At 41.6% G+C, this 27,679-nt stretch overlaps 1 protein-coding gene and 1 long non-coding RNA gene across 3 annotated transcripts; both read left to right on the top strand.

Annotated features, from left to right (window-relative positions):
- Positions 1-1,518: 1,518 nt before the first annotated feature.
- On the top strand, positions 1,519-13,931 carry tram2 (translocation associated membrane protein 2). The gene is made up of 11 exons (XM_024405696.2): positions 1,519-1,735; positions 3,892-3,955; positions 4,239-4,348; positions 5,831-5,947; positions 6,030-6,088; positions 6,541-6,625; positions 8,279-8,349; positions 10,689-10,793; positions 12,258-12,401; positions 12,566-12,723; positions 12,908-13,931. The coding sequence occupies exons 1-11, from the start codon at positions 1,616-1,618 to the stop codon at positions 12,982-12,984; spliced, it is 1,110 nt and encodes a 369-aa protein (XP_024261464.1). The 5' UTR covers positions 1,519-1,615; the 3' UTR covers positions 12,985-13,931.
- Positions 13,932-22,528: 8,597 nt separating this feature from the next.
- On the top strand, positions 22,529-27,199 carry LOC112237073. Of its 2 annotated transcripts, none has more exons than XR_002951334.1 (3): positions 22,529-22,657; positions 25,549-25,599; positions 26,029-27,199. It is a non-coding gene; the product is annotated as an uncharacterized LOC112237073 (long non-coding RNA). The 2 variants fall into 2 exon arrangements; XR_002951335.1 differs by having other exon boundaries at positions 25,541-25,599.
- The last annotated feature ends 480 nt before the right edge of the window (positions 27,200-27,679 follow it).

Below are 27,679 nucleotides of genomic sequence, written 5' to 3'. Positions count from 1 at the left end.
ACAGGCGTCCACGCTAACTCAGTTGCCGGAGAGGAAGAAAACCGCTCAGGGATTTCACCATGGTGACTTTAAAACAGTTACAGAGTTTAATGGCTGCATAGGAGAAAACTAAGCCTGGATCAACAATATTGCAGTTACTCCGCAATAATAACCTAATTGACAGAGTGAATTAAAAATACTCCAAAACATGCATCATGTTTGCAACAAGGCATAAAAGTAATACTGCACAAATTGTGGCAAAGCAATTTAACTATGTTTGGGGCAAGTCCAATACAACACATAACTGAGAACCACTCCACATTTTCAAGCATAGTGGTGGCTGCATCATGTTATGGGTATGCTTGTAATCGTTAAGGACTGGGGAGTTTTTCAAGGTAAGAAAGAAACGGAATGGAGCTAAGCACAGGCAAAATCCTAGAGGAATCAGTCTGCTTTTCACCAGACACTAGGAGATGCATTCACCTTTCAGCAAGACAATAACCTAAAACACAAGGCCAAATATGCACTGGAGTTGCTTACCAAGAAGACAGTGAATATCCCTGAGTGTCCGAGTTACAGTTTTGATTTAAATCTGCTTGCAAACTTATGGCAAGACCTAAAAATGGTTGTCAGGCAATGGTCAACAACCAATTTGATAGAATTTGAAAAAAGTTGAAAATAATAAATGGGCAAATGTTGCACAATCCAGGAGTGGAAAACTGAAGAGACTTACCCAGAAAGACTTACCGCTGTTATCGCTGCCAAAGGGGATTCTAACATGTACAGTCTTTACTCAGGGGGTTGAATACTTATCAAGATATATTAGTGCTTTTATTTTTCATACATTTTTTACACATTTAACATTTTTCTTCCACATTACAGACTGTGTTGTGTAGATCGTTGACAAAAAAAAGTCAATTATATCCATTTTAATCCCATTTTGTAAGAAAATGTGGATGAAGTCAAGGGGTGTACTTTATACTTTCGGAAGGCACTGTACATAGGCAACACGTACAGAACACTGAAATTATGCTGGTTTTCATACTTTTCCCCCTCTCAGGTGCTTGCCTATTCAACATTTTGTTACATAGGTCAAGGCCACAGTTGATGTAATAACGAACAAGCAATAAAGGTTATATTGGGTGGACTTGATGCAAAAATGTGTTGTAATTATTTCAACTTTCATTTAATTCAATGTACACAAATTAATGTATGAATTATATTATAATTTTATATCTACAGTAAGAGCAAATTAGTTATGGTATGCATGTTTGCATTACATAGAAATGCATAGGTAATGTGGGGTAACTTTTGTGTCTTTATTTGTCCTATGAAAAGAGGCGGGTGACTTAAACAAGCTCGATCATCGAACTATTTTTTTACATTAAAATCACTTCAGACATGTTTTTGTTGTAAATAAGAAAATGCTTTGAATGTTCTGCAGCATTCTGTAATTCTGAAGTTGCTAGAAAGGAAGGAATTTCACTTAGCCTTACCTTTAATGAGGAATTCTCAAAACGTCCCCTTTTAGAGTTTGCACATGCGCAGAGCAAGGAGAAAGTTAACTCCTGAACTTCGCAGTCAGTTTTTTTTTGTTGGATAAAGTAAAAAGTCGGGAAAAAGTCATTCTGCTGAAATGGCATTCCGGAGGAGAAACAAGAGTTATCCCTTCTTCAGCCAGGAATTCTTAATACAGAATCATGCCGATATCGTCTTTAGTTTGGTCATTTTCATTCTGATTGGATTGATGTTTGAGGTGAGATGAATTCTGATTCCAATTTTCCCTCGTCTACCTCAGCTGTTTTTTGTTGGCAGGTCCGCTACAGATTCAACCACGAGATATTCCCATGGCATGTAGTTGAGCGTCATGTAATATCTTTCATCGGTTTCATGTGAAAGCAGTTGCAACTAACTTTGACTACCGCTGTTGGCTACACTGTTAATCATTGTGATATGCCGATATGGCGGTGGTTGGTGGATACAATGTTGCAGTTTTTGTTAACACAATAGCGTTGGCTACCTAGGGTTGCAAAGTCACAATTTATCGTGGTTTGATCACGGTTTATGTGCAAGTTGACAGCGGTGAAGTGGAAGTGAAAGACGGGACATTTTTTACAGCATAACTTCCTATCATTTCCTTCATCTCGACATCGCTGTTTGTAGGCTGCAGTAGTTCATCTAAAGTAGCTCATTTTGTCAGCTGCAACGGGACTCGTTCAGTCTGAAATGTACACGTTTTTGCATAGCCTACGAGTAACCAATTTAAAGTGTGTTGTTTGGTACGAATGGAAAATGTAAGAGTGTGGCACTTTTTTCATTGACGTTAAACTTGAACAAACTAGTTCGGTGTATTTGAAATCAAGGAAACGAATTGCCATAAACGAATAACGTTACATGTTCAGTGCCCCTTGGTTCCCGTTGACAAAGCTCGACGAAGGAAGCCCGTTGCACCAATATGATCGCGTTAACTGCCACGTCTCAATGTTTGAGCGTTGCTGCAGCGGGTTGTGTTGCAGTGAAAGAGTGGACGTGTTTGTTTTTCCGTGCACTGACCGTGACACGAATTGCGTTCTACTTGCGCCCGACCTGTCATCTTAATTCAATTACAAACGTTAGATTAGCGTTGTACCCCTTCGATTTGGGTAGATCATTGAATGCCTCGACAAAAAAATTGTCGTCATAGGCCGGCTGATGAATTCGCACGTAGGGAAACCTTTACGGTAGTCTAATCTGTCATAAACAACCTAGTATACGGTTGGTTTGGCAAAGTCGTTTGCATTGCTGTGACTGTTTCAGGTATCAATCCGGTATTCTCAGTTCCTTCGCGCTGTTGGCCTTGGTGTGTAGGCTACATATAGACTATGGAGGGGGTTTCCTTGAGCTTTCACGTCTCGGAAAGTCACTGTGGTAACAGTTGACCCATGCAAACTAGAACTCGGTGGGGTTTAGTTTTGACACCAGGTGGCCCTGGCGCGCGTGGAATGTTGGCAACCTGTTAGTGCGCTCGAGTTTACCGTAAAATAAATGGCGTATCCCTTCGTCCTGGCGAGACGACTCGTTTTTTATATATATATATATATATATATACACACACAGCACCGCCCCCCTCGGAATTCACTTTAGAAGAACATCGTCAAATTACCGCCCCAAACGTGTGAGGTGTTTGAGAGAGTTTTCCTTTCCTAAAGTATCTGTGGACTGCAGTAACTACTCGCCCTCTGCCATTGAGGGTTATTGTAACAGTACCACGCCCATTAGCGTTAGATCTCTACGTGCCTTGCCCACGACGCTCTGCGTCACTACATGCACGCTAGCCCGCTAGGACATGCTAGGTAGCTAGTACACGCGCACTATGCCGAACAAAAATATAACCGCCACAATTAACGATTTTACACTACATTTAAGGAAATCATTCAGTTGAAATGAATTAATTCGGCCTTCATCTATGGATTTCACATGGGTGGGCGGGGGAGGGCAATTGGCCCACCCACTTGGGAGTTAGGCCCAGCCAATCAGAATGAGTTTTTCCCCACTGGCATGGTTACACATGTGACAGTTGTGAGGCAGGTTGGACATACTGCCAAATTCTCTAAAACAACATTGGAGGTGGCCTATGGTAGAGCAGTTAACAAAATCCTCATGCAACAGCTCTGGTGGACATTCCTGCAGTCAGCATGCCAATTGTGTCAATCGTCACTACATGACGCTATACGGAAACAGTCTGTAAAAAGACAGCCATACGCACACAAATGTCCAATAACAGAACTTTATCCACTCCGTATTTGTCTGTCTACTTGCTTTCGTAAACAAGAAAGTCATTCATAGGCAAGCCGCTCGGCAGTTTCATAAAACATTATATATCTAATCTCAGCATATATCTAACCTAAATGTGATTATGCTTCTCTTTTCTAGGCAACAGCAAAAACTGCAATATTGTTCATTCAACCCCAGTACAACATCAGCACCCAGTCACCAGGTTTGTGCCACATCCCCCATTCAACACTACCACATCAGCTATGAGTCTATACCCTATATAGTACACTACTTTGACCAGGGCCCAATGGGCTCTGGTGAAAAGTAGTGCGCTGTGTAGGGAATAGGTTGCCATTTGGGATACATCCATAGCCTGTTTATCAGAGTAGGCTTATCTGCCATTTCTATCATACCTGTCGTCATCGGTGCATTCCTCGCTGTTGCCTGCTTTGTGTGTACTTTGTCACTCATTATGCCTACCTGCCCTCCACTGTCTGTCTGTCCAGAGGGAGAGGTGACGTTGTACCAGTATGGCTGGCGGGACTGGGCCACCATCCTCTTCTATTTCTTCATCACCATCATCCTCCACGCTGTGGTGCAGGAGTACATCCTGGATGTGAGTAATACCAAGCCTCACTGTATTGTGGGTATTTGTGTTCTAAATGCAACATCCAGAAACGTCGGCATCTTAACTGTCTGTAATTTTAAATCCAATAGATGCCAAAATCTTGTAGACTGGAGGCAATAGGGCTAGGTGGGGTGGCCCGCCTTGTCGATACAATGGTAGATAGGGGAACACCGATGGGTAAAATGGAGATTAAACCCTGGAACAATGGAGACTGACTGATCTGAGCTAGGATCAGCCAAATGTAGCATGAACCATTTAAATTGGAAATGCAAAACAGACCTTAGATCAAGGTTGTTGGGCCTACTGCACACATACTCATTATGAGGTCACAAGGTCAAATGGGGTTGTCTTTATGTCTCCTCTCCTATACAAAACCTCCAGAATACAGGGATGTAGCCTGGGGCCGTATTCACAAAGCGTTTCCGAGTAGGAGTGCTTTGTGGTTAGGGGCCCTGGTGCTAGATCTGTTTGTGCTGTCTTGCCAACTCTTATGGTCACTGCAATGCTAAACATAAGAGTTGGCAAGACTGTACAAAAAGATCTGGGACCCTGGCTAACAGGAAAAGGATTGTAAATATTATTTCACACTCTATCATCAACTGTGTTCTACAATGGGTTAACACGGGTGTCAAACCTGTGGTTTAAGACATTTATTTTATAACTAAATCCAAATCGAAACTCTGAAAGAATGGACCTACATTCATACAGTTTCTTGACTATTCAGCTCGCTAACAATCACCGAAATGAAAGTAAGACAATCAGGGAGCGTAAAAAAAATTCCAAAATATGGCTAGAGGACGTTTTTCCCCCCAACTTTGACAGCGAGGAAATATAACACACTTTCAATGCGGCCCCCCGGAGCTCGTTGAAGACCGACTGTGTCCCCCTGACCCCCCTGGGGTAACACTTGTACGGTACGTCTCTGCTCAAAGTGCGTCACAGTGGTTAATGATGGCACTTTGCATCTTTTGTCTCTGTACACTTCCTTGTGTATCATTAAGACAATGTTTCTATGGAACCAGGAAATGAACCCCATTTTGACACAACCTGTCTCCCACGATATCTGGAAGCTATTTGTAATCAAATGCCAACCTGTCTCCCACGATATCTGGAAGCTATTTGTAATCAAATGCCAACCTGTCTCCCACGATATCTGGAAGCTATTTGTAATCAAATGCCAACCTGTCTCCCACGATATCTGGAAGATATTTGTAATCAAATGCCAACCTGTCTCCCACGATATCTGGAAGATATTTGTAATCAAATGCCAACCTGTCTCCCACGATATCTGGAAGATATTTGTAATCAAATGCCAACCTGTCTCCCACGATATCTGGAAGATATTTGTAATCAAATGCCAAACTGTCTCCAACGATATCTGGAAGCTATTTGTAATCAAATGCCAACCTGTCTCCCACGATATCTGGAAGCTATTTGTAATCAAATGCTTTTTTGTTGTTCTGTTTTCAGAAAGTGAATAGGCGTCTCCATCTCTCAAAAAGCAAGAACACCAAGTTTAATGAGTCAGGCCAGCTGTGTGTGTTTCACCTGGTGTCTAGCGTGTGGAGTTTCTACATACTCATAACAGTAAGACACACACACACACACACCAAAGTGTCACGTAAAGTCAAATCATCATGAAGACTTCCACTAAAGTCTCCCTTTTCAGGAAGGATACCTGTTTCACCCTAGCAGCCTTTGGGAGAACTACCCACATGTCCATCTCAGGTATGATGACTCGGCACTATTACAGGGGTATCTTGTTCCTGTCTGTGTCTCAAATGGCACCTTATTCCCTGTGTAGTGCACTACTCTCGACCAGGATCTGTAGGGCGCAGACACAAACAAGATGTCTTGTGATAACCATAACCATTAGCAAAATGGCAATGTAACTTATAGTTTATCTTCCAGTACAGTAAAAATGTAAGATTGTATTCTTCTCAGGTGTAACTATTAGTAGGCCTCTCATGATGGGTTAAACAACCCTTCTCTACAATGAACCGGGTATGTTACTGCAGGGCTGGAACAAAAGCCTGCACACCCAATAGCTCTCCAGGACCAGAGTTGTCAGGAGAACCCTGCTCTGCATCATATCCTTAAACAACGTGTGTGTGTGTGTGTGTGTGTGTGTGTGTGTGTGTGTGTGTGTGTGTGTGTGTGTGTGTGTGTGTGTGCTGCAGGTTTCAGGTGAAGTTCTTCTACCTCACTCAGCTGGCCTACTGGCTTCACGCCCTTCCTGAGCTCTACTTCCAGAAAGTACGCAAGGTCAGTGCTGAGGCTAAGGAATTCTGTCACATCATATTCCTTATAAAAAAGCATTTTCCACCCAAATGTAAAGGCTTTTTCACCATTCAAAAGGCACCGGAGCTATCTTCTTTGCGGACCCAGCCTTGCCAGCTAAATTTAAGAATCCACCACTTATTGTTTATAGGAGAGATTGCAATAATTGGTCCATGCCGACTGCCAGCCACAAAAGAAAATCAGCCAGGCTCTTTTACGCCCTCTTCTGAACGCCCTCTTATAGATGCAGAGGTTGCGCACAGTGTAATGATATGATGATGTGTGAATATTTCTGCCACCCACATACAGGAAAACGGATCCAAATAAATTACATTATTACGTGCTCCACCACCCATGTTATCTACATGATTAAAGGTCCACGTGGGCTGTGCTATGTAGGTTAAACCTCAACTCCAACCCCATTGGATGCGTGGAATGGATGTGGGTGGGGCTAGGTCTACATAAGGGTGCTAAAAAAAAAAGTTAACTCTCAAAAGCTCTGACAAAGGCCGTGGGGCCGATACGTAAGGTTTATTAAAGAGCAGTGTGCGGGTTTCTTTTTTTCTCAAGTGCTTTTTGACCGAAATCACATATTACTTCCTCACCTTGAAAGTTGCAATCCTTGTCCATAGACTGCTTTGCTTTGAAGGTAAGGCAACAAATATGTGAATGTGTCATTTGAGCGAACTATCCTTTTAATACAACATTAGTTTGCACCCACACAACCTCATTCGGAGCATTAACATTCCCGTTGACAGAGAACCAGATGCAGACGCTCTTTATGAATTGAGAGTAGGATGATGTAACCAAGTTGCATTCCATAAGAACCAAACGGAAGCAAGCCGGCAGAAACGGGGAGGGACCTACCCGAACTTGTCCAATTAGAAACGCATGTTTGACTTTTTCCATTGCAAAATGTTTTGCTACCGTGCACAAAGCAGTGGTTCCCCCTCAAAAAAAGAAAGATTTGTTGGGGGAATAGATCAGCTGTTATATGGTAGATTGTGGCTTCCATCAATGTAATTGTTTGCATCACCCAATCCCCCATACAAAATAAAATCTTTTATTTAACCTTTATTCAAATAGACAAGTCGATTAACAAATTCTTATTTACAATGATGGCCTACCCTGGCCAATCCCTAACCTGGACAATGCTGGGCCAAGGGGACTCCCAATCACGGCCGGAATCGAACCAGGGTCTGTAGTGACACCTCTAGCACTGAGATGCAGTGCCTTAGACCGCTACGCCACTCGGGAGCCCTAAATATGTGTATTTAAATACATTTTCCCATTACCCCACCACCTCTCCCGTAATTTGAGTAAACTAATGGACAACAACACTTAAGCGTCTACTTCCTGTTTATACATGCATACACACAATGGTTACATTTAGTTTATTGTATTGTTAGTCCCATCCTTCAGCTCCGCTCAACCCCTCCCATCTACAGTGCATCTGGAAGGTATTCAGACCAGAGGTCGACCGATTATGATGTTTCAACGCCGATACCGATTATCGGAGGACCAAATAAAAGCCATTACCACTAAACACAGAATTTGAAATCCCATCAAGTTGTGCCATGGTTCCAAAAAGGTTGGGAACCCACTCCTGATGTGACTGCTCTGTGTTGTTGTCCTCAGGAAGAGATCCCTCGCCAGCTGCAGTACATCTGTCTCTACCTGCTGCACGTCTCTGCAGCATACCTGCTCAAGTAAGCACATGTACAAGCTACAGTTGGGATGTGACAAATGTTCTTAATGTTTATAACTGCCACTTTTAAAAAAACTTTTTTTTTGTATTGATCCTACATGGCATCTTGTAGTCTGGTTCTAGACATGCCGTTGACAATGGCTGCGTATCAACCGCAATCCTTTCTGTAATCAGTGCGGTGTGATTTCTCATTCCATCCCTTATCGCACTGCTACCAGCAACAGGTTGGGTCTCGCGGTGCCTCCTTTTCAGCACCTGTACTGCCACTGTGGCTCAGTTCCACCTCACAAAGTTTGCATTTCACAACCTTCTTATCGAACTTCTCAAAGTATTGCCATTACAGGACTTTTGCTGCAGTCACTTCCTTGTCTCACGCTGCAATTTCTTTCAATTGTTAACGAGGATAACTTGCTGAGCAAATTGTTTGAAAGATGAATATCTCCTTACGTTACAGCATTGTTGAATGTTTCTTTTTTCCCTTGATGATGATCGGGACCTGTTTAGTTTTTTGGTAACTGCCCTGTGATTTGAATGGTTTTCGGTTAGCGTTTCTTTTAAACGTGACATCCCTAATAGAAGCACGTGTACATAAGTTCCTAATATTAGCACAAATGCCTATATAATCACATGAGCACCCAAAACAAAGAAGCATAGATAAGCACATACAGCGCCTTCTGAATTTATTCACTCCCCTTCATTTGTTTTCACATTTTGTTGTTCGAGCCTGAATTTAAAGTGGATTACATTGAGGTTTTGTGTCACTGGTCACATACATACAATACCCCATAATGTCAAAGTGTTATGTTTTTCACAACTTCTACAAATTCATTTAATAATGAAAAGCTGAAGTGTCTTGAGTCAATAAGTACTCAACTTCTTTGTCAAGCCTAAATAAGTTCAGGAGTAAAACTGTGCTTAACAAGTCACATGTTGCATGGACTCACTCTGTGTGCAACATGTGTTTTTACACTCATTCTGAATGACTGCCTCACCTCTGTACCCCACACATACAATCAGTAAGTTCCCTCAGTCGAGCAGTGCATTTCAAACACCGATTCAACCCCAAAGACCAGGGAGCTTTTCAATGCCTCGCAAAGAAGGGCACCTATTGGTAGATGGGTCAACAGACATTGTAATATTGTGACATTGTAATATCCCTTTTGAGCCTGGTGAAGTTATTAATTACACTTTGGATGGTGTCTCAATATACCCAGTAACTACAAAGATACAGGGATTTCACTGAGGCCAATGGTGACTTTAAAACAGTTACATAGTTTTCTCCTATCACATCCATTACACTGAGGATGGCTCAACAACATTGTAGTTACTCCACAATACTAACAATGGAGTTGTACTTGCTTAAGGACTAAATAACACATGCATAACCTATACATGGAATTGTACTTGCTTAAGGACTAAATAACACATGCATAACCTATACATGGAGTTGTACTTGCTTATGGCATAACCTATACATGGAGTTGTACTTGCTTAAGGACTAAATAACACATGCATAACCTATACATGGAGTTGTACTTGCTTAAGGACTAAATAACACATGCATAACCTATACATGGAGTTGTACTTGCTTAAGGACTAAATAACACATGCATAACCTATACATGGAGTTGTACTTGCTTAAGGACTAAATAACACATGCATAACCTATACATGGAGTTGTACTTGCTTAAGGACTAAATAACACATGCATAACCTATACATGGAGTTGTACTTGCTTAAGGAAAAAATAACACATGCATAACCTATACATGGAGTTGTACTTGCTTAAGGACTAAATAACACATGCATAACCTATACATGGAGTTGTACTTGCTTAAGGACTAAATAACACATGCATAACCTATACATGGACTAAACTAAATAACACATGCATAACCTATACATGGAGTTGTACTTGCTTAAGGAAAAAATAACACATGCATAACCTATACATGGAGTTGTACTTGCTTAAGGACTAAATAACACATGCATAACCTATACATGGAGTTGTACTTGCTTAAGGACTAAATAACACATGCATAACCTATACATGGAGTTGCTTACCAAGATGACATTGAATGTCCCTGAGTGGTCTAGTTAGTTTTGACTTAAATCAGCTAGAAAATCTTTGTCAAGACAACAAAATGTAGAATAAGTCAAGGGGTATGAAAACTTTCTGACGGCACTTTACATTAGCATATATAAACACCTATACCTTAATTAAGAGCACCCGACTTGCCATATTCATATTTACTCCAAATTTGTACTTGCATAAGGACTTCATAACACATACATAACCATGTCCTTCTCCCTCACCGCCCTCTCCCTCCCCTCCCTCAGTTTGAGTCGTGTGGGCCTGGTGCTCCTCTGCCTCCAGTACCTGTCTGAGATGGGCTTCCACATCGCAAGAATGTTCTACTTCACTGATGAGAGCCACCAAAAAATGTGAGTTCATACTTCCAACTCAGTGTCCTTGTGCTTAGTGTCCGTCCTGAGATTGGAAGGTTGGGGGGTTTGATCCCTGGTTGAGTCATACCAAAGACTGTAAAAATGGTGCCCGATGCCTCTCTAATTGGCACTCAGATGGATTTGTGCTAATGGCCTGTGATTGACCATCGTTCCTGTCCATTCAATATATCCACATCATTTTCTTTCCTCATGATGCCATCTATTTTGTGAAGCGCACCAGTCCCTCCTGCAGAAAAGCACCCCCACCACATGATGCTGCCACCCCTGTGCTTCACGGTTGGGATGGTGTTCTTTGGCTTGCAAGCCTCCCCTTTTCCCTCCAAACATAACGATGGTCATTATGGCCAAACAGTTCTATTTTTGTTTCATCAGACCAGAGGACATTTCTACAAAAAGTTTGTCCACATGTGCAGTTGCAAACCGTAGTTTTTTTATGGTGGTTTTGGAACAGTGGCTTCTTCCTTGCTGAGCGGCTTTTCAGGTTATGTCGATAAAGGACTCGTTTTACTGTGGATATAGATACTTTTGTACATGTTTCCTCCAGCATCTTCACAAGGTCCTTTGCTGTTGTTCTGGAATTGATTTGTACTTTTCGCACCAAAGTATGTTCATCTCTAGGATACAGAACACGTCTCCTTCCTGAGCGGTATGACGGCTGCGTGGTCCCATGGTGTTTATACTTGCATACTATTGTTTGTACAGATGAACGTGGTACCTTCATGCATTTGGAAATTGCTCCCAAGTATTAACCAGACTTGTGGAGGTCTACAATTTATTTTCGAAGGTTTTGGCTTATTTCAGATTTTCCCATGATGTCAAAGCATAGGTACATTTCCCAATTGACTCAAATTATGTCAATTAGCCTATCAGAAGCTTCTAAAGCCATGTCATCATTTTCTATAATTTTCCAAACTGTTTAAAGGCATAGTCATCTTACTGTATGTAAACTTCTGACCCACTGGAATTGTGATACATTGAATTATAAGTGAAATAATGTGTCTGTAAACAATTGTTGGAAAAATGACTTGTGTCGTACACAAACTAGATGTCCTAACCGACTTGCCAAAACTACAGTTTGTTAACAAGAAATTTGTGGAGTGGTTGAAAAACAAGTTTTAATGACTCCAACCTAAGTGTATGTCAACTTCCGACTTCAACTGTATAAACAGCACTTCATTAAAGCTAAACTATGCAATGTGACATCACCAGACACAGTGGGGTGACTTCCTGAAATACAACCTGCCAAGACTCTCACTATTGGCTCTTCCCAATATCTACATTCTTGGCAAATCTCAATTTTGTTGTTTTCTAAAAATGCTGTGAATCTCCCTGATGTGTATAATGACATCTTATTGCTGACTCTAGCTTTAAGGCAATCAATCCTAGCATAATCACAATCCACTTATGTCATGTACTGATGTGTTCGGTGTGTGTGTCCAGGTTTGACGTGTGGGCGGTGTGCTTTGTGTTCACGCGGATGGTGACCCTTACCCTTATGTTCCTGGCTGTGGGCTTTGGGTTGGCCCGTGCTGAAAACCAGGGACTGGACTGGGACTTGGGCAACTTTAACACTGTGCTGATACGGTAAGATATTTGTGATGGCTTGAACAGCGTACTTCTATGTCTACTGCACACACACACACACACACACACGTGTGTGCACACTAATACGATGTCTCTCCCTCTCTCACACAAATGCAGACACACCACTATCTCCCTAACCCTCTCTCTATCATCCCTCTGTATAGGATGACTGTGCTGTTGCTGGTGTGTCTGACCCAGTCCTGGCTCCTGTGGAAGTTTATCCGTTTCCAGCTGAGGCGGTGGCGAGAGTTCAGACACGAACAAGCCTCTAGGAAGAGGGCCGCTGCCAAGCAAACCCCCCGACCTGTTAAGAGAGACTCCCGTGAGTGGACACACACTTTAGAATGAGTTTATAGGACCTCTTATGCCATTGTTCAAGATCAGTAGGGGATTTATAACAGCTTTCTAGTTAGAAGATGGTCAATGGTAAGAGTTGAAGCCATTCTATTGCAGCAACAATAACATGTTAATGTGTGTATGTCCTCCTCCCTCCCTCCCTCTTACAGTTGGCCACCATGAAAATGGCGTGATCAAAGCCGAGAATGGAGCCTCTCCTCGGCCCAAGAAGATCAAGGCCCCCTAATGGCTCTACCCGGAATGGCTGCCCTAACAGTGGCCCTGATTTATATGGCTTATCAATCAGAGGAACAGGAAACTGGTCCCACACGGTTCATCCTCTTCCTGTTTTGCGTGTTCCAGAGGTGATGCGGGGCCTGGGTCTGTCGCTATGGACACAACACGGCTTTAAAAATGCTGGATGAAAATCCAAAACCAAACCCCCCATGAGCCCTGAACAGACATTTACTCTCTCTCTCTCTACTCTAATATCAGTATTTTTTTATACACCCACACCGCCTGCTATGGCCACTCTGTTTTTGGAGCTATATACAGAACGATGAATATGTTGTTTGTTTGGCACACTGTATGTGTCATTGGATGTGATGCCTCATGCATTAAGTACTGTACTGGTGTAGTGTTTGTCGAAATGTCACCGCAGCTGATTTTGAGCTCTGTTGTCGCCGTTGAAAGAGCAGGCTTCGCTTTTTGTCTTTACATTGGTCATGTTCATTAGGCACCAAATGGAATGAAACATTGAGGCACTATCTGGACTTGTCCAATAAGAAACGCACATTTTTGGTTTCCGTTGATAAATGTTTGAATGTTTCATGCCCGAATAAATACGACCCTGGTAATGTGGTGCAGGAAGGATGTTGCTGATACTACGGTGGCCCTAGAGGGACATCCAAATGTGCTGGCTTTGATGCTACCCAGTCAGTGATGGGTAGTGTGTAGAATGGGCGGGACAAGGTTGATATTGGACCAATCATGGGGCTCTGGTTACTCCTTTGCCCTTTCTTCTTGGTCATGGTCGGTGTTACTCGGACCGCGTAGTGCTCATGCTGTGGTCACTTGACACAAACCATGCCCATCCTGATGACCATGTATGTTGGATAATACCGCATGCCATTCCCATTGTTTTTGTTAAAGAGGTATCTATTAATACTTAATTAAATCATGCATTTTTCTCCATTGTGATGGTCTGGACTGTTAGTTTTTTACATGAATTGAATCTTTCAACCATAAAACTGATGTGTGGTACACTACACACTAAAATATTAAAATAACTGATCATTTGCAATTGCCATGATGCAAATCTGTTTTGTGTGGCTGTCAAATCCTTGCAGCCTCCTTCCTTGCTTCCTCAATTTGTCTGATAGCTCATTGGAGGAGGAGGTCTGATGGGGGAGCTGGACAGGTGCGGGACAGTTCATAGATTTTTTTTACCTTAATTTATTTCATGTGGTTAGTGATTCATTATCTTCAGAAATGACTTTGTCAAAGCAACAAGGGTGTACTTACCTTGGTTCATAGTCTGAGGGAAGGTAGTAAGGATCTTCTGTTATTGAGAAAATGTGTAGGGGAGTAATATGTTTTATGACATCAAGAAGAGGGTTCCACTCTGATGTCATCTGAAGGGAGAGGAATGAGTATACTGTTGGAGGAGTCTGGTTTATATGCATGCACCCACACACACTCATCTGACAAAATAATCCCAAATCAAGTAATCCAGGTTAATGTGTCACCCTGGCAACAGCTGTTGAAATGTAGGCCCTTACCTGACTGAGGGAGGGCCAACGTGGGTCTCCACTCGCTGGTCAGCCATCCATAGGCCGAGCCTCTGCCTCAGGGAGGTCATGGTGTGAGAGGGGATCTGGTCTGAGATGGACTCCAGGTACTTTAGCATGTAGTGGTCAGCACAAAGCGGTATCTGAAAACTGAGGAAGAGAGACAAAGACAAGGGGTCATAAGAGTTGGCTACCAATATGGGTAAATATCTTAGATGAGATACTTGTGAACTGAGGCAACAGGGTTTATGGAAGAATATCACTGTTCTCTGTTTCACTCAATCTGTGAAATACATCTGTTAATGGTTGGAAGAAGGTTCTGTTCCAAATGGGCTGAAATGTCAATGAGACAAGAATTAGACCTGGTCCCAGATCTGCCACGTCAATGGCCATAGGAGTTGGCAAGACAAACAGATCTGGGACTAGGCTAACATGCTGACCACACTGGTCATGTCGCGTGCACGAGTGTTGCAAAATAAATGTACACATGTTATTCAATCATTGCACCCACACTTCTCGTGCGTGCTAACGAGCATCTGTGTTGCCAGGCGCTAAAATAGAAATGAATTATATTTGTAACACAGAACACGCTGCAAGTCCTGCCTCTCCCATCTACTCATTGGTTTTTAGGAGCATATACCCACATGCCATCTTCTCATTGGTTTTTAGGAAGATATACCCACGTGGGTGATTGAAAGATGAACTGAGGTTGGTTGTGGTAATGCACCTTTATTGCCAATCGCCATATGAAGAAAAAGAAGCCTGGAAGGAGGAGAGATGACTAGAAACGATTCGTTTGACCATTTTGTGTGGAGTATATGTCCGACTAGAGAACCTCGTGCATTTCAGGTAAAATAACAACTCAATGTTTATATCCCAGGACAAATTAGCTAGCAACAGCAAGCTAGCTAGCTAAATAGGACAAATTAGCCAGCAACTGCAAGCTAGCTAGATAAATTGCCATAAATGTTTAATGCTTTTCGACATGTCCCCAAATTAATATAGAGTTGAAGTCGGAAGTTTACATACATCTTTGCCAAATACATTTAAACTCAGATTTTCACATTTCCTGACATTTAATCCTTGTAAAGATTCCCTGTCCCTGTGAAATGTCAGAATAATAGTAGAGATAATTATTTATTTCAGCTTTTATTTTGTTCATCACATTCCCAGTGGGTCAGAAGTTTACATACACTCAATTAGTATTTGTTAGCATTGCCTTTAAATTGTTTAACTTGGGTCAAATGTTTTGGGTAGCCTTCCACAAGCTTCCCACAATAAATTGGGTGAATTTTGGCCCATTCCTCTTGACAGAGCTGGTGTAATCGAGTCAGGTTTGTAGGCCTACTTATTTTCCACCATAATTTGCAAATAAATTCATTAAAAATCCTACAATGTGATTTTCTGGATTTTTTTTCTAATTTTGTCAGTCATAGTTGAAGTGTACCTATGATGAAAATTATAGGCCTCTCATATTTTTAAGTGGGAGAACTTGTACAATTGGTGGCTAACTAAATACTTTTTTGCCCCACTGTAATTCTCCTTCCTCATGAGCCATCTATTTTGTGAAGTGCACCAGTCCCTCCTGCAGCAAAGCACCCCAACAACATGATGCTGCCACCCCCGTGCTTCACGGTTTGGATGGTGTTCTTCGGCTTGCAAGCCTCCCCTTTTCCCTCCAAACATAATGGTCATTATGGCCAAACAGTTCTATTTTTGTTTCATCAGATCAGAGGACATTCCTCTAAAAGTACAATCGTTGTCCCCATGTGCAGTTGCAAACCGTAGTCTGGCTTTTTATGGCGGTTTTGGAGCAGTGGCTTCTTCCTTGCTGAGCGGCCTTTCAGGTTGTGTCGATATAGGACTCGTTTTACTGTGGATATAGATACTTTTGTACCCGTTTCATCCAGCATCCTCACAAGGTCCTTTGCTGTTGTTCTGGGATTGATTTGCACTTTAACGCACCAAAGTACGTTCATCGCTAGGAGACAGAACGCGTCTTCTTCCTGAGCGGTATGACGGCTGCGTGGTCCCATGGTGTTTATACTTGCGTACTATTGTTTGTACAGATGAACGTGGTACCTTCAGGCATTTGACCATTTGACCAGACAATTTATTTATTTTTATTATTATTATGTTTTCTTCTTGGGCCTCTATAACTATATCTATTGTTTTTATTTTTGTTGTGTGATTTGGATTAATCCCCTCTACCACACGGAACCCCACTAATCTACTGACGGAACGCAAGAGGTGGCTAACAACAGACCTCCATCCTATGCTAGCTTGCTACCGATGGCCTGGCTAGCTGTCTAAATCGCCATGACCCCCAACCAACCTCTCCACTCACTGGACACTTTTGATCACTAGACTAAGCATGCCTCTCCTTAATGTCAATATGTCTTGTCCATTGCTGTTCTGGTTAGTGTTTATTGGCTTATTTCACTGTAGAGCCTCTAGTCCTGCTCACTATACCTTATCCAACCTATAAGTTCCACCACCCACACATGCAATGACATCTCCTGGTTTCAATGATGTTTCTAGAGACAATATCTCTCTCTTCATCACTCAATTCCTAGGTTTACCTCCACTGTATTCACATACTACCATACCTTTGTCTGTACATTATACCTTGATGCTATTTTACCGCCCCCAGAAACCTCCTTTTACTCTATGTTCCAGACGTTCTAGACGACCAATTCTCATAGCTTTTAGCCGTACCCTTATTCTACTCCTCCTATGTTCCTCTGGCGATGTAGAGGTGAATCCAGGCCCTGCAGTGCCTAGCTCCACTCCTATTCCCCAGGCGCTCTCTTTTGACGACTTCTGTAACCGTAATAGCCTTGGTTTCATGCATGTTAACATTAGAAGCCTCCTCCCTAAGTTTGTTCTATTCACTGCTTTAGCACACTCTGCCAACCCGGATGTTCTAGCTGTGTCTGAATCCTGGCTTAGGAAGACCACCAAAAATTCCGAAATTTTAATTCCAAACTACAACATTTTCAGACAAGATAGAACTGCCAAAGGGGGCGGTGTTGCAATCTACTGCAAAGATAGCCTGCAGAGTTCTGTCCTACTATCCAGGTCTGTACCCAAACAATTTGAACTTCTACTTTTAAAAATCCACCTCTCTAAAAACAAGTCTCTCACCGTTGCCGCCTGCTATAGACCACCCTCTGCCCCCAGCTGTGCTCTGGACACCATATGTGAACTGATTGCCCCCCATCTATCTTCAGAGTTCGTGCTGCTAGGCGACCTAAACTGGAACATGCTTAACACCCCAGCCATCCTACAATCTAAACTTGATGCCCTCAATCTCACACAAATTATCAATGAACCTACCAGGTACCTCCCCAAAGCCGTAAACATGGGCACCCTCATAGATATCATCCTAACCAACTTCCCCTCTAAATACACCTCTGCTGTCTTCAACCAAGATCTCAGCGATCACTGCCTCATTGCCTGCATCTGTAATGGGTCAGCGGTCAAACGACCTCCACTCATCACTGTAAAACGCTCCCTGAAACACTTCTAATCGACCTGGCCGGGGTATGCTGGAAGGATATTGATCTCATCCCGTCAGTAGAGGATGCCTGGATATTTTTTTTAAATGCCTTCCTAACCATCTTAAATAAACATGCCCCATTCAAGAAATGTAGAACCAGGAACAGATATAGCCCTTGGTTCTCCCCAGACCTGACTGCCCTTAACCAACACAAAAACATCCTATGGCGTTCTGCATTAGCATCGAACAGCCCCCGTGATATGCAGCTGTTCAGGGAAGCTAGAAACCATTATACACAGGCAGTTAGAAAAGCCACGGCTAGCTTTTTCAAGCAGAAATTTCCTTCCTGCAACACTAACTCAAAAAAGTTCTGGGACACTGTAAAGTCCATGGAGAATAAGAACACCTCCTCCCAGCTGCCCACTGCACTGAAGATAGGAAACATTGTCACCACTGATAAATCCAACCTTAATTGAGAATTTCAATAAGCATTTTTCTACGGCTGGCCATGCTTTCCACCTGGCTACTCCTACCCCGGTCAACAGCACTGCATCCCCAACAGCAACTCGCCCAAGCCTTCCCCATTTCTCCTTCTCCCAAATCCATTCAGCTGATGTTCTGAAAGAGCTGCAAAATCTGGACCCCTACAAATCAGCCGGGCTAGACAATCTGGACCCTTTCTTTCTAAAATTATCTGCTGAAATTGTTGCCACCCCTATTACTAGCCTGTTCAACCTCTCTTTCGTGTCGTCTGAGATTCCCAAAGATTGGAAAGCAGCTGCGGTCATCCCCCTCTTCAAAGGGGGGGACACTCTTGACCCAAACTGCTACAGACCTATATCTATCCTACCGTGCCTTTCTAAGGTCTTCGAAAGCCAAGTCAACAAACAGATTACCGACCATTTCGAATCTCACCATACCTTCTCTGCTATGCAATCTGGTTTCAGAGCTGGTCATGGGTGCACCTCAGCCACGCTCAAGGTCCTAAACGATATCTTAACCGCCATCGATAAGAAACATTACTGTGCAGCCGTATTCATTGACCTGGCCAAGGCTTTCGACTCTGTCAATCACCACATCCTCATCGGCAGACTCGACAGCCTTGGTTTCTCAAATGATTGCCTCGCCTGGTTCACCAACTACTTCTCTGATAGAGTTCAGTGTGTCAAATCGGAGGGTCTGCTGTCTGGACCTCTGGCAGTCTCTATGGGGGTGCCACAGGGTTCAATTTTTGGACCGACTCTCTTCTCTGTATACATCAATGAGGTCGCTCTTGCTGCTGGTGAGTCTCTGATCCACCTCTACGCAGACGACACCATTCTGTATACTTCCGGCCCTTCTTTGGACACTGTGTTAACAACCCTCCAGGCAAGCTTCAATGCCATACAACTCTCCTTCCGTGGCCTCCAATTGCTCTTAAATACAAGTAAAACTAAATGCATGCTCTTCAACCGATCGCTACCTGCACCTAACCGCCTGTCCAACATCACTACTCTGGACGGCTCTGACTTAGAATACGTGGACAACTACAAATACTTAGGTGTCTGGTTAGACTGTAAACTCTCCTTCCAGACCCATATCAAACATCTCCAATCCAAAGTTAAATCTAGAATTGGCTTCCTATTTCGCAACAAAGCATCCTTCACTCATGCTGCCAAACATACCCTTGTAAAACTGACCATCCTACCAATCCTCGACTTTGGCGATGTCATTTACAAAATAGCCTCCAATACCCTACTCAACAAATTGGATGCAGTCTATCACAGTGCAATCCGTTTTGTCACCAAAGCCCCATATACTACCCACCATTGCGACCTGTACGCTCTCGTTGGCTGGCCCTCACTTCATACTCGTCGCCAAACCCACTGGCTCCATGTCATCTACAAGACCCTGCTAGGTAAAGTACCCCCTTATCTCAGCTCACTGGTCACCATAGCATCTCCCACCTGTAGCACACGCTCCAGCAGGTATATCTCTCTAGTCACCCCCAAAACCAATTCTTTCTTTGGCCGCCTCTCCTTCCAGTTCTCTGCTGCCAATGACTGGAACGAACTACAAAAATCTCTGAAACTGAATCTCCCTCACTAGCTTTAAGCACCAACTGTCAGAGCAGCTCACAGATTACTGCACCTGTACATAGCCCACCTATAATTTAGCCCAAACAACTACCTCTTTCCCAACTGTATTTAATTTTAATTTATTTATTTATTTTGCTCCTTTGCACCCCATTATTTTTATTTCTACTTTGCACATTCTTCCATTGCAAAACTACCATTCCAGTATTTTACTTGCTATATTGTATTTACTTTGCCACCATGGCCTTTTTTGCCTTTACCTCCCTTCTCACCTCATTTGCTCACATTGTATATAGACTTGTTTATACTGTATTATTGACTGTATGTTTGTTTTACTCCATGTGTAACTCTGTGTCGTTGTATCTGTCGAACTGCTTTGCTTTATCTTGGCCAGGTCGCAATTGTAAATGAGAACTTGTTCTCAACTTGCCTACCTGGTTAAATAAAGGTAAATAAATAAAATAAATAAATAAATAAATTTGGGAATTGCTCCCAAGGATGAACTAGACTTGTGGAGGTTTACAATTTTTTTCCTGAGGTCTTGGCTGATTTCTTTTGATTTTCCCATGATGGCAAGCAAATTGTGACTTAGTTTGAAGGCAGGCCTTGAAATACATCCACAAGTAAACCTCCAATTGACTCAAATTATGTCAATTAGCCTATCAGAAACTTCTAAATCCATGACATAATTTTCTGGAATTTTCCAAGCTGTTTAAAGGCACAGTCAACTTAGTGTATGTAAACTTCTGACTCACTGGACTTGTGATACATTGAATTATAAGTGAAATAATCTGCCTGTAAACAATTGTTGGAAAAATGACTTGTGTCATGTACAAAGTAGATGTCCTAACCGACTTGCCAAAACTATAGTTTGTTAACCAGAAATTTGTGGAGTGGTTGAAAAATGAGTTTTGATGACTGCAACCTAAGTGTATGTCAACTTCTGACTTCAACTGTATAATTCTAACAGCTTTTTGTTAGTAGAGTATTTAATTGCCTTAAAATACAGTTCAATTTATTTTTGTAAGGTAAGAAAATGTGGTATTTTGTTTTTGATTTTACATCTGTGAATTTGGAAATTTGGAAATTAAATTGTTTCAGATTCTTTCTATTGTAGGTAAACAATCCAAGCAGTACATCTCTCCACAATAGTGTAACATTTTCATAAATGTGTTAAATTATAAATCTACTGATGTCTTGCCACAGTTTTCTGACTTTAACACAATGTAAAAAAATGCAACACCGTTAACAGGTAGGTATGTGTGTGGCATCATCCAAACTTTTTTTCCAACAGATATTATCAAGAAATCCATTCCAATAAGGCATGACATAAGGCAGATACAACATCCTGCTGAAACAAGGTTCGAAATCACTCTGTTGTTGAATGGACCAAAAGAGAAACAAATCTTTCCTACTGATGAGTCAACAGGGTCAATAGAAGGTAGGCTCTGAGGGTCAGGTCTTGACATGTTCCTGAATAACAGAGCAACACCTGAGGGAATGGCATCTAAAACAATTGCAAATCTTTAGGTGTTACAGGGACCTTGTAAAGTGATAAGAATTCTTTATAACTTAGTAAAAGATCCTCTGTGTTTACCATTTGGCTCATCAATAGGATATTATTTCAGAACCATATTCTAAAAACAAAGAAGTATTTTTATACAATATATCCCGATTATTCCATATATAATATATGTGTGGAGAAAAGTTATGCTTATAAATTAAGGACCATGACAAGAAAAGCAGAAAGTTTCACTGGAACTTTGTCAATATTATAATTGCAAACCAACATGAAGTTAAGGGCACCAAAAGTAGAGAAGGATGGAATAAAATTCCACATAGAAGTGGGTCTTCTTAGGAATTGTTTTATCCAAGTGATCTTAAAATTGTTATTTAAGGTAGTAAAGTCCAGAAAATTCAGCCCTCCATTCTGTGTTCATTTTCAACAGTTTTCCTAATGTAATGGGTACGGTTTCTCCACAGAAAGTTGAAAAGCATCTGGTCTATCTCCTTGCTTATTTTACTGTCAAGATAGAGCGCCGTATGTTAGTCTAGAGATACCTTCAGCCTTTTTTATTAGGACTCTTCCTTTCAAAGTTAAGTCCCTCTGTAGCCATTGATTTAGCTTCTTCTGGGTTTTTTTAATGAGAGGGTTAAAATTTAGTAAGCCTCTAGACTTCTGATCATTTGTAATGGTTATGCCTAAATATGTTGTCAAGCCCTGACCTAAGAGAGCCGTTTTATTTCTCTATTTGGTTAGGTGAGGGTGTGATGTGGGGTGGGCTTTCTATGTTTTGTATTTCTGTGTGTTTGGCAGAGTGTGGTTCCCAATCAGAGGCAGCTGTCTATCGTTGTCTCTGATTGGGAATCATACTTAGGCAGCCTATTTTGTCACCTTAGTTGTGGGTAGTTGTCTGTGTTAGTGGCCTGTATAGCCCGAGCCACTGTCGTTTTTGGTGGTTTCTTGGCGACATTTATAACATTAAAGGAAAATGTATGTTCACCACGCTGCACCTTGGTCTGGTCATTTCCCTGACGACGTTCCTGACATATGTAAGTTCTTCTTTCACTGGAATACCATAATATGAAGGTGCCACACAATCTTTGACAGAGTTCACATTCATTAATGTCGATCACATTGATCGAAATATATGTAACTCAGTTCCATCTTCTCCTACCCCGAGAGGCCGGCTGGGGAACTCTGAGAAAGGGAAGTTATCTTAATGATCACCTTTTCCTCCTCAGTTCTTCTGGTCTTAGCAAGATTACTACCATATTTTCTGAGGTGTTTGTACACCTCAAATTTAAAGAGCTCCCAGTTCTTGCAATAAGATTTTTCTTCACAAGCCCTTTCCCAAAAGTGTGAGAGCAGATATTTTAACCTCATTTAACTATCTTTATTTAATAATGAGCTATTTAGCTTCCAGTAGGATGCTCTACCAAGGTTAGTATCAGGGGTAAATATTTTGATATCAATGTAAATAGCCCTATGGTCTGTGAGGGGAGTAGTACACATATTTGTAGTAACACCCTCACTATCAATGCATTTGAATATAAGCCAAAAATCTATTCTGGACTGTCTGGAACCTGTTTTGTTACTCCAAGTGAATGATCTGTCGGCCGGAAACCTCTCTCCATATATCAGTAAGATCAAATTTTTCCATAAAGTATTAAACCCAAATCTACCTGGGGGCCATCTATCAGTTGAATTATCTATAGTAATGTTAAAGTCCCCTCCTATCAATAATAATGAATTTGGAAATTTAGACAACCAATGAAGTCTGTTTCTCTACACTGTAGATTCAAGCAACTCATCATTCTCATGTTTGGTGTTTTTCCCGTAGAAGTTTACAGTAATGTCATTGTAACTGATCACAAGACAAATAAAGTGACCAAAGGGGTCACATTCCGAGTGTAGAATATTACCACCAAAGGTAATTTTCATTGTAGTGACACCAGCAGAGCGTTCAGATCCATGGGAAAGACATATCGTTGCCCCACTGACCTCCAGAAGTTGGCATCAGCCGAAATTGAGTGAGACTCTTGAAAAAAGCAAAAATCTGTACGAAATTGTTTAGCAAATAAAAATAAGACCTTGCGCTTCACGTTGTTTCGTATCCCCCCTAGCATTAAGAGAAACTATAGACGAAGACAAAACAACCAAGATTGTAGGATGAGTCAAACATAGGAGCAGTGAACGTAAGCGATAAGGAACCGAGATCTGCCCCATTAAGTCAACTTAAAGTGAAAAATAGCTTATACCATAAACTCTGAGGTAGTTATCCGGCTTTTGAAATTCACCTCAACAGAAAATGATGTTCAAGAGCAAACCAAGGGTTCTCTGTACTAAGAGACTAAAAAACCCCTTTAGTGTAATCAGGAACTATTCTGAAAAATAAAATACAAAATAATTTAAATAAAATAGTAGGTACTTTTATAAGTGCATTTGAAAACGGATTAAAATAATTGAATAAAAAATGTTTTACATATAAACGTTCCTAAGACCTTTTTCACTTGGAAATAAGTATTAATAACTAAATAGAACAATAACTGTGTAAAGTCAGAGCAGACCTGTATGCCCTTTAAAACAGAATCTTAGTTACTGTATACAGAAATAAATACAGCTTTCAATCTTCATAAGTTTGTAAACAAAATGGGTCTTCTGGTCATACAAGAACAAACTAATAAATTGAAGTACCTGAGTAGACTGAAATTGTCACCTGATGCTTGTTAGGTAAACAACATAAGGAAAATGAGAATACCATGGCTGAAACCCTCAACCTGTTCCTTCTGGTGAGATTTTAGGGAGGAATATGGATTTCTGAACTGTTGATGAAGCCTAGTCCTCTGACGAAATAAGCAGCCTTCCCCTCATTTCGTGCTATCTTGATCGTTGGACACAACCCGTTCCTTCTTTCTATGTCCTCCGGGCTGAGATACTCAGCGAAACGCAGACCATGGCGCTGTAGGAAGGCGTTCTTCCTAGCAGCTTTCCAGACAGCATCCCTGTAGAATCTGTCAGTGAAGAGGATGATGATACCCCTGGGTCTTGAATCGTTTTGCTGTTGCTTCTTGCCGAGGCGATGCACAACATCGACGGTATCACCAACTTTGTTCTTCTCTGCAGGCTTGGCAGATGCGGATAGCCTCTCCTCGCACAGCTTCATTCTCCACCTCTTGCAAGCCATAGTCTCAGGTTCCATCTTCTTGTGTATTGTTCCAGATCAGTGAAATGTCTATGGTAGACATTGTTATTCTTTTCCACACTTTTTTCAACTGTTGCCACTCGTTTTCACATCCTTGATTTCACCACATGCAAACTCCAGTCTTTTTTTCAAGCCTTCGAAATCCATGGTGTTCGGGCCAACCATTTTGTCAATGGCTTCAGACCTGGAGTTGATGAGTAAAGAGAGGTTAGCCACGATGTCAGAGTTCATGTTGGGTTTTTTGGAGGGTGGAGGTTTACACAGAGTAACCGGTAAAGAGGGGAATTCGTCAACTTCAACAGCATTCGAAATCATGATATCATTCATAGGCCAAGCGTAGTTATGGCAGGTGTCTATTAGCATGTTTCTCTCTTGTTGATTAGCAATAGAACGGTTAGTTTCTTTTATATTTTTGTCACGACTTTGCCTGGACATGCCTAAATACATTCTATTATTCCAGTCACAGGAAAGGTCTTATCTCGAACAAATAAAAATAGTAATGACTGTAAAGTTGTTCTCTTCACAATATTTCTGAAGTTTGGTGCTGAGCTCGGTAAAATAGCATCTGTTCAAGCCGCCATCTTGGCATCACCTCCCAAATGACGACGAAGCGAAAAGAAACTTGTTCAAAAACTTTAACTTATAAAAGCCCCCCCAAAAGTTGTTTGCTCGTGTCACTTTGTTGATAAGACGCCAACGCAGGATAACCCAACACTCTTTCTGGGTTGAGGCCACCAGGGAAGAGACACCGCCTCAGCGGGAGGGTTGACAGACATGCCACAAGAACAGGTATGTTGACTAGTTTTGATATCTCGTGTTTGTCTTCAGTTTTTGTTACTAGAATCTGACTACGGAAGCTTCTAGTCAGGGTCTGAAATGAATCTCATTTCTACCAGCCACTTTTTAAAAAATCTGCCACTTATGAAATCTTTGTTTACTGCTTTATAATTGTAAACACGGAGTCAGTGGTAGGCTACCTGACATTAGAAATACGGTACATATTGTGGAACCTTAATCCATGATGATTCTCAATTTATAATCATATTAATAGAAGGATAACCTATTTATTTAGAAAATATGTATCCCACTGGGTTTAGAGTGCTTATTTGCAGTAGAGAATAATAAACGCTGTAAGTAAGGCACGGAGTTGAATGTTTTTAAAAGTATATCTCATTAACTAATCACCTGTGTTCATATTCAACTAATCACCACCTTCAGGTGAGCCTGGTGTGGTGGAGGTTTCTGAGGAGCCAGGTCCTATTTCAAAGACCTTCCATGATGCCCAAACACAGTGGTCAGACCCAGCAGAGGTGGACGACATCTACTCCAAAGGACCTATCATCACATGTGGCATGACCACTGCACCAGCCCCTGAGGTCACTGTCTGTTACATTGAAAGATGATGCCGACTGTCTGCTGTACACAGGGATTCCACTATTAGAATTCGACACTCTTGTGTCTTGCTTACAAGGTTTTGCCCCCACATCATCAACAATGCTGGTTGTAGACCAAATTCTGTTGACACTAATGAAACTTAGACCCAACTTTGTTATAGACACTTCAAAAGGTCTTCCGGTCAGTAAAACGTTGAAATTCTGGAAAGATGTCATTGCTGAGCACGCCAAGGATCTCATTCCATGGCTGTCTCGTGAGATGATACAGGCTTTTCAGGAGCATTTTTAAAAACACAATCTGTTATTGACTGCACAAAGTGTTTTGCAGAAGGCAAAAAATGAATCTTAGTCACTACTATGCCAGTAAAATATCTAACTGCTCCATCAGGAATGGTTGTTAATTTCAGAGTCTTATGGTGGAAAATGTAGTGATAGGTTCCTCGCTCATTTGCATGCTGGAGATGAGGTGATTTTTTTGGGGGGGGGGCATGGCTTCACAATTAGGGACTTGCTAGAGGAATGGAATGTACGCTTGGTCTTACCAGCATTTACACGCGAGCAATGCCAGTTGACAAATGAGCAGGTCACTCGCACACACCGCATTACTTATGTCCGTATTCACGTGGAACGAGCAATAAGGCATCTTAAGGTGTACAAGACGCTCTCTCAAACTGTGCCTATTAGTTTGGGCCCTAAAATTGACAACATACTTAACATTTGTGCAGCTCTTGTAAATCTGAGAAGAGAGCTTATTTTTATCAAATGGACACAATGTCTAACACAATCAACATGACTAACAACGTGCACTGATCGTTCGTGTTCCAGAAATGTACATCACTTAATTCCTATTAATGACCTGCAAAACATTGTCAGCATTTATAACATTATTTTTATTCCAAACGTAAGCTGTATTTGTTTTAATTCATTGTTTTGTCAGCTCACAACTGCCTGTACCAACTTGCCTATTTTTTTTCAATGAGAAATAAACTGGTGATACCTACACAAAGTGTAATGATGTATCTCATGTATTTAATATATATTTATTAAAACAGTACTTCATGAAGTGCACACTAATTGAATGGTGTATGGCCAGCGTCTGAGATCTATTGCTCACCCCATTTACTTAAAGAGCTCCAGATCCTTTGGCAGAGATGTATCTTTTCAGCCATATCATCAGCCAACCTAGGTAGCATGTGTGCAACAGCTGATGTTCTACTTTTTACATGTATCTGTGTAGTCTTTATCAAACGGCATATCCACTTTATGTGCTCGCTTGGTGTCCAGATGACCAGCTTGCAGCTCTGTAGGCCCAGGCACATCAATCAAATGTATTTATAAAGCCCTTTTTACATCATCCGATGTCACAAAGTGCTATACAGAAACCCAGTAGGGGAAGAGGTAGTTGTTTGCGTTAAATTATAGATGGGCTATGTACAGGTGCAGAGATCTCTGAGCTGCTCTGACAGCTGGTGCTT

Source organism: Oncorhynchus tshawytscha, linkage group LG18 (assembly GCF_018296145.1).
Source record: "Oncorhynchus tshawytscha isolate Ot180627B linkage group LG18, Otsh_v2.0, whole genome shotgun sequence".
Lineage (NCBI taxonomy): Eukaryota > Metazoa > Chordata > Actinopteri > Salmoniformes > Salmonidae > Oncorhynchus > Oncorhynchus tshawytscha.
This window is presented reverse-complemented; position numbering and strand designations above follow the sequence as displayed.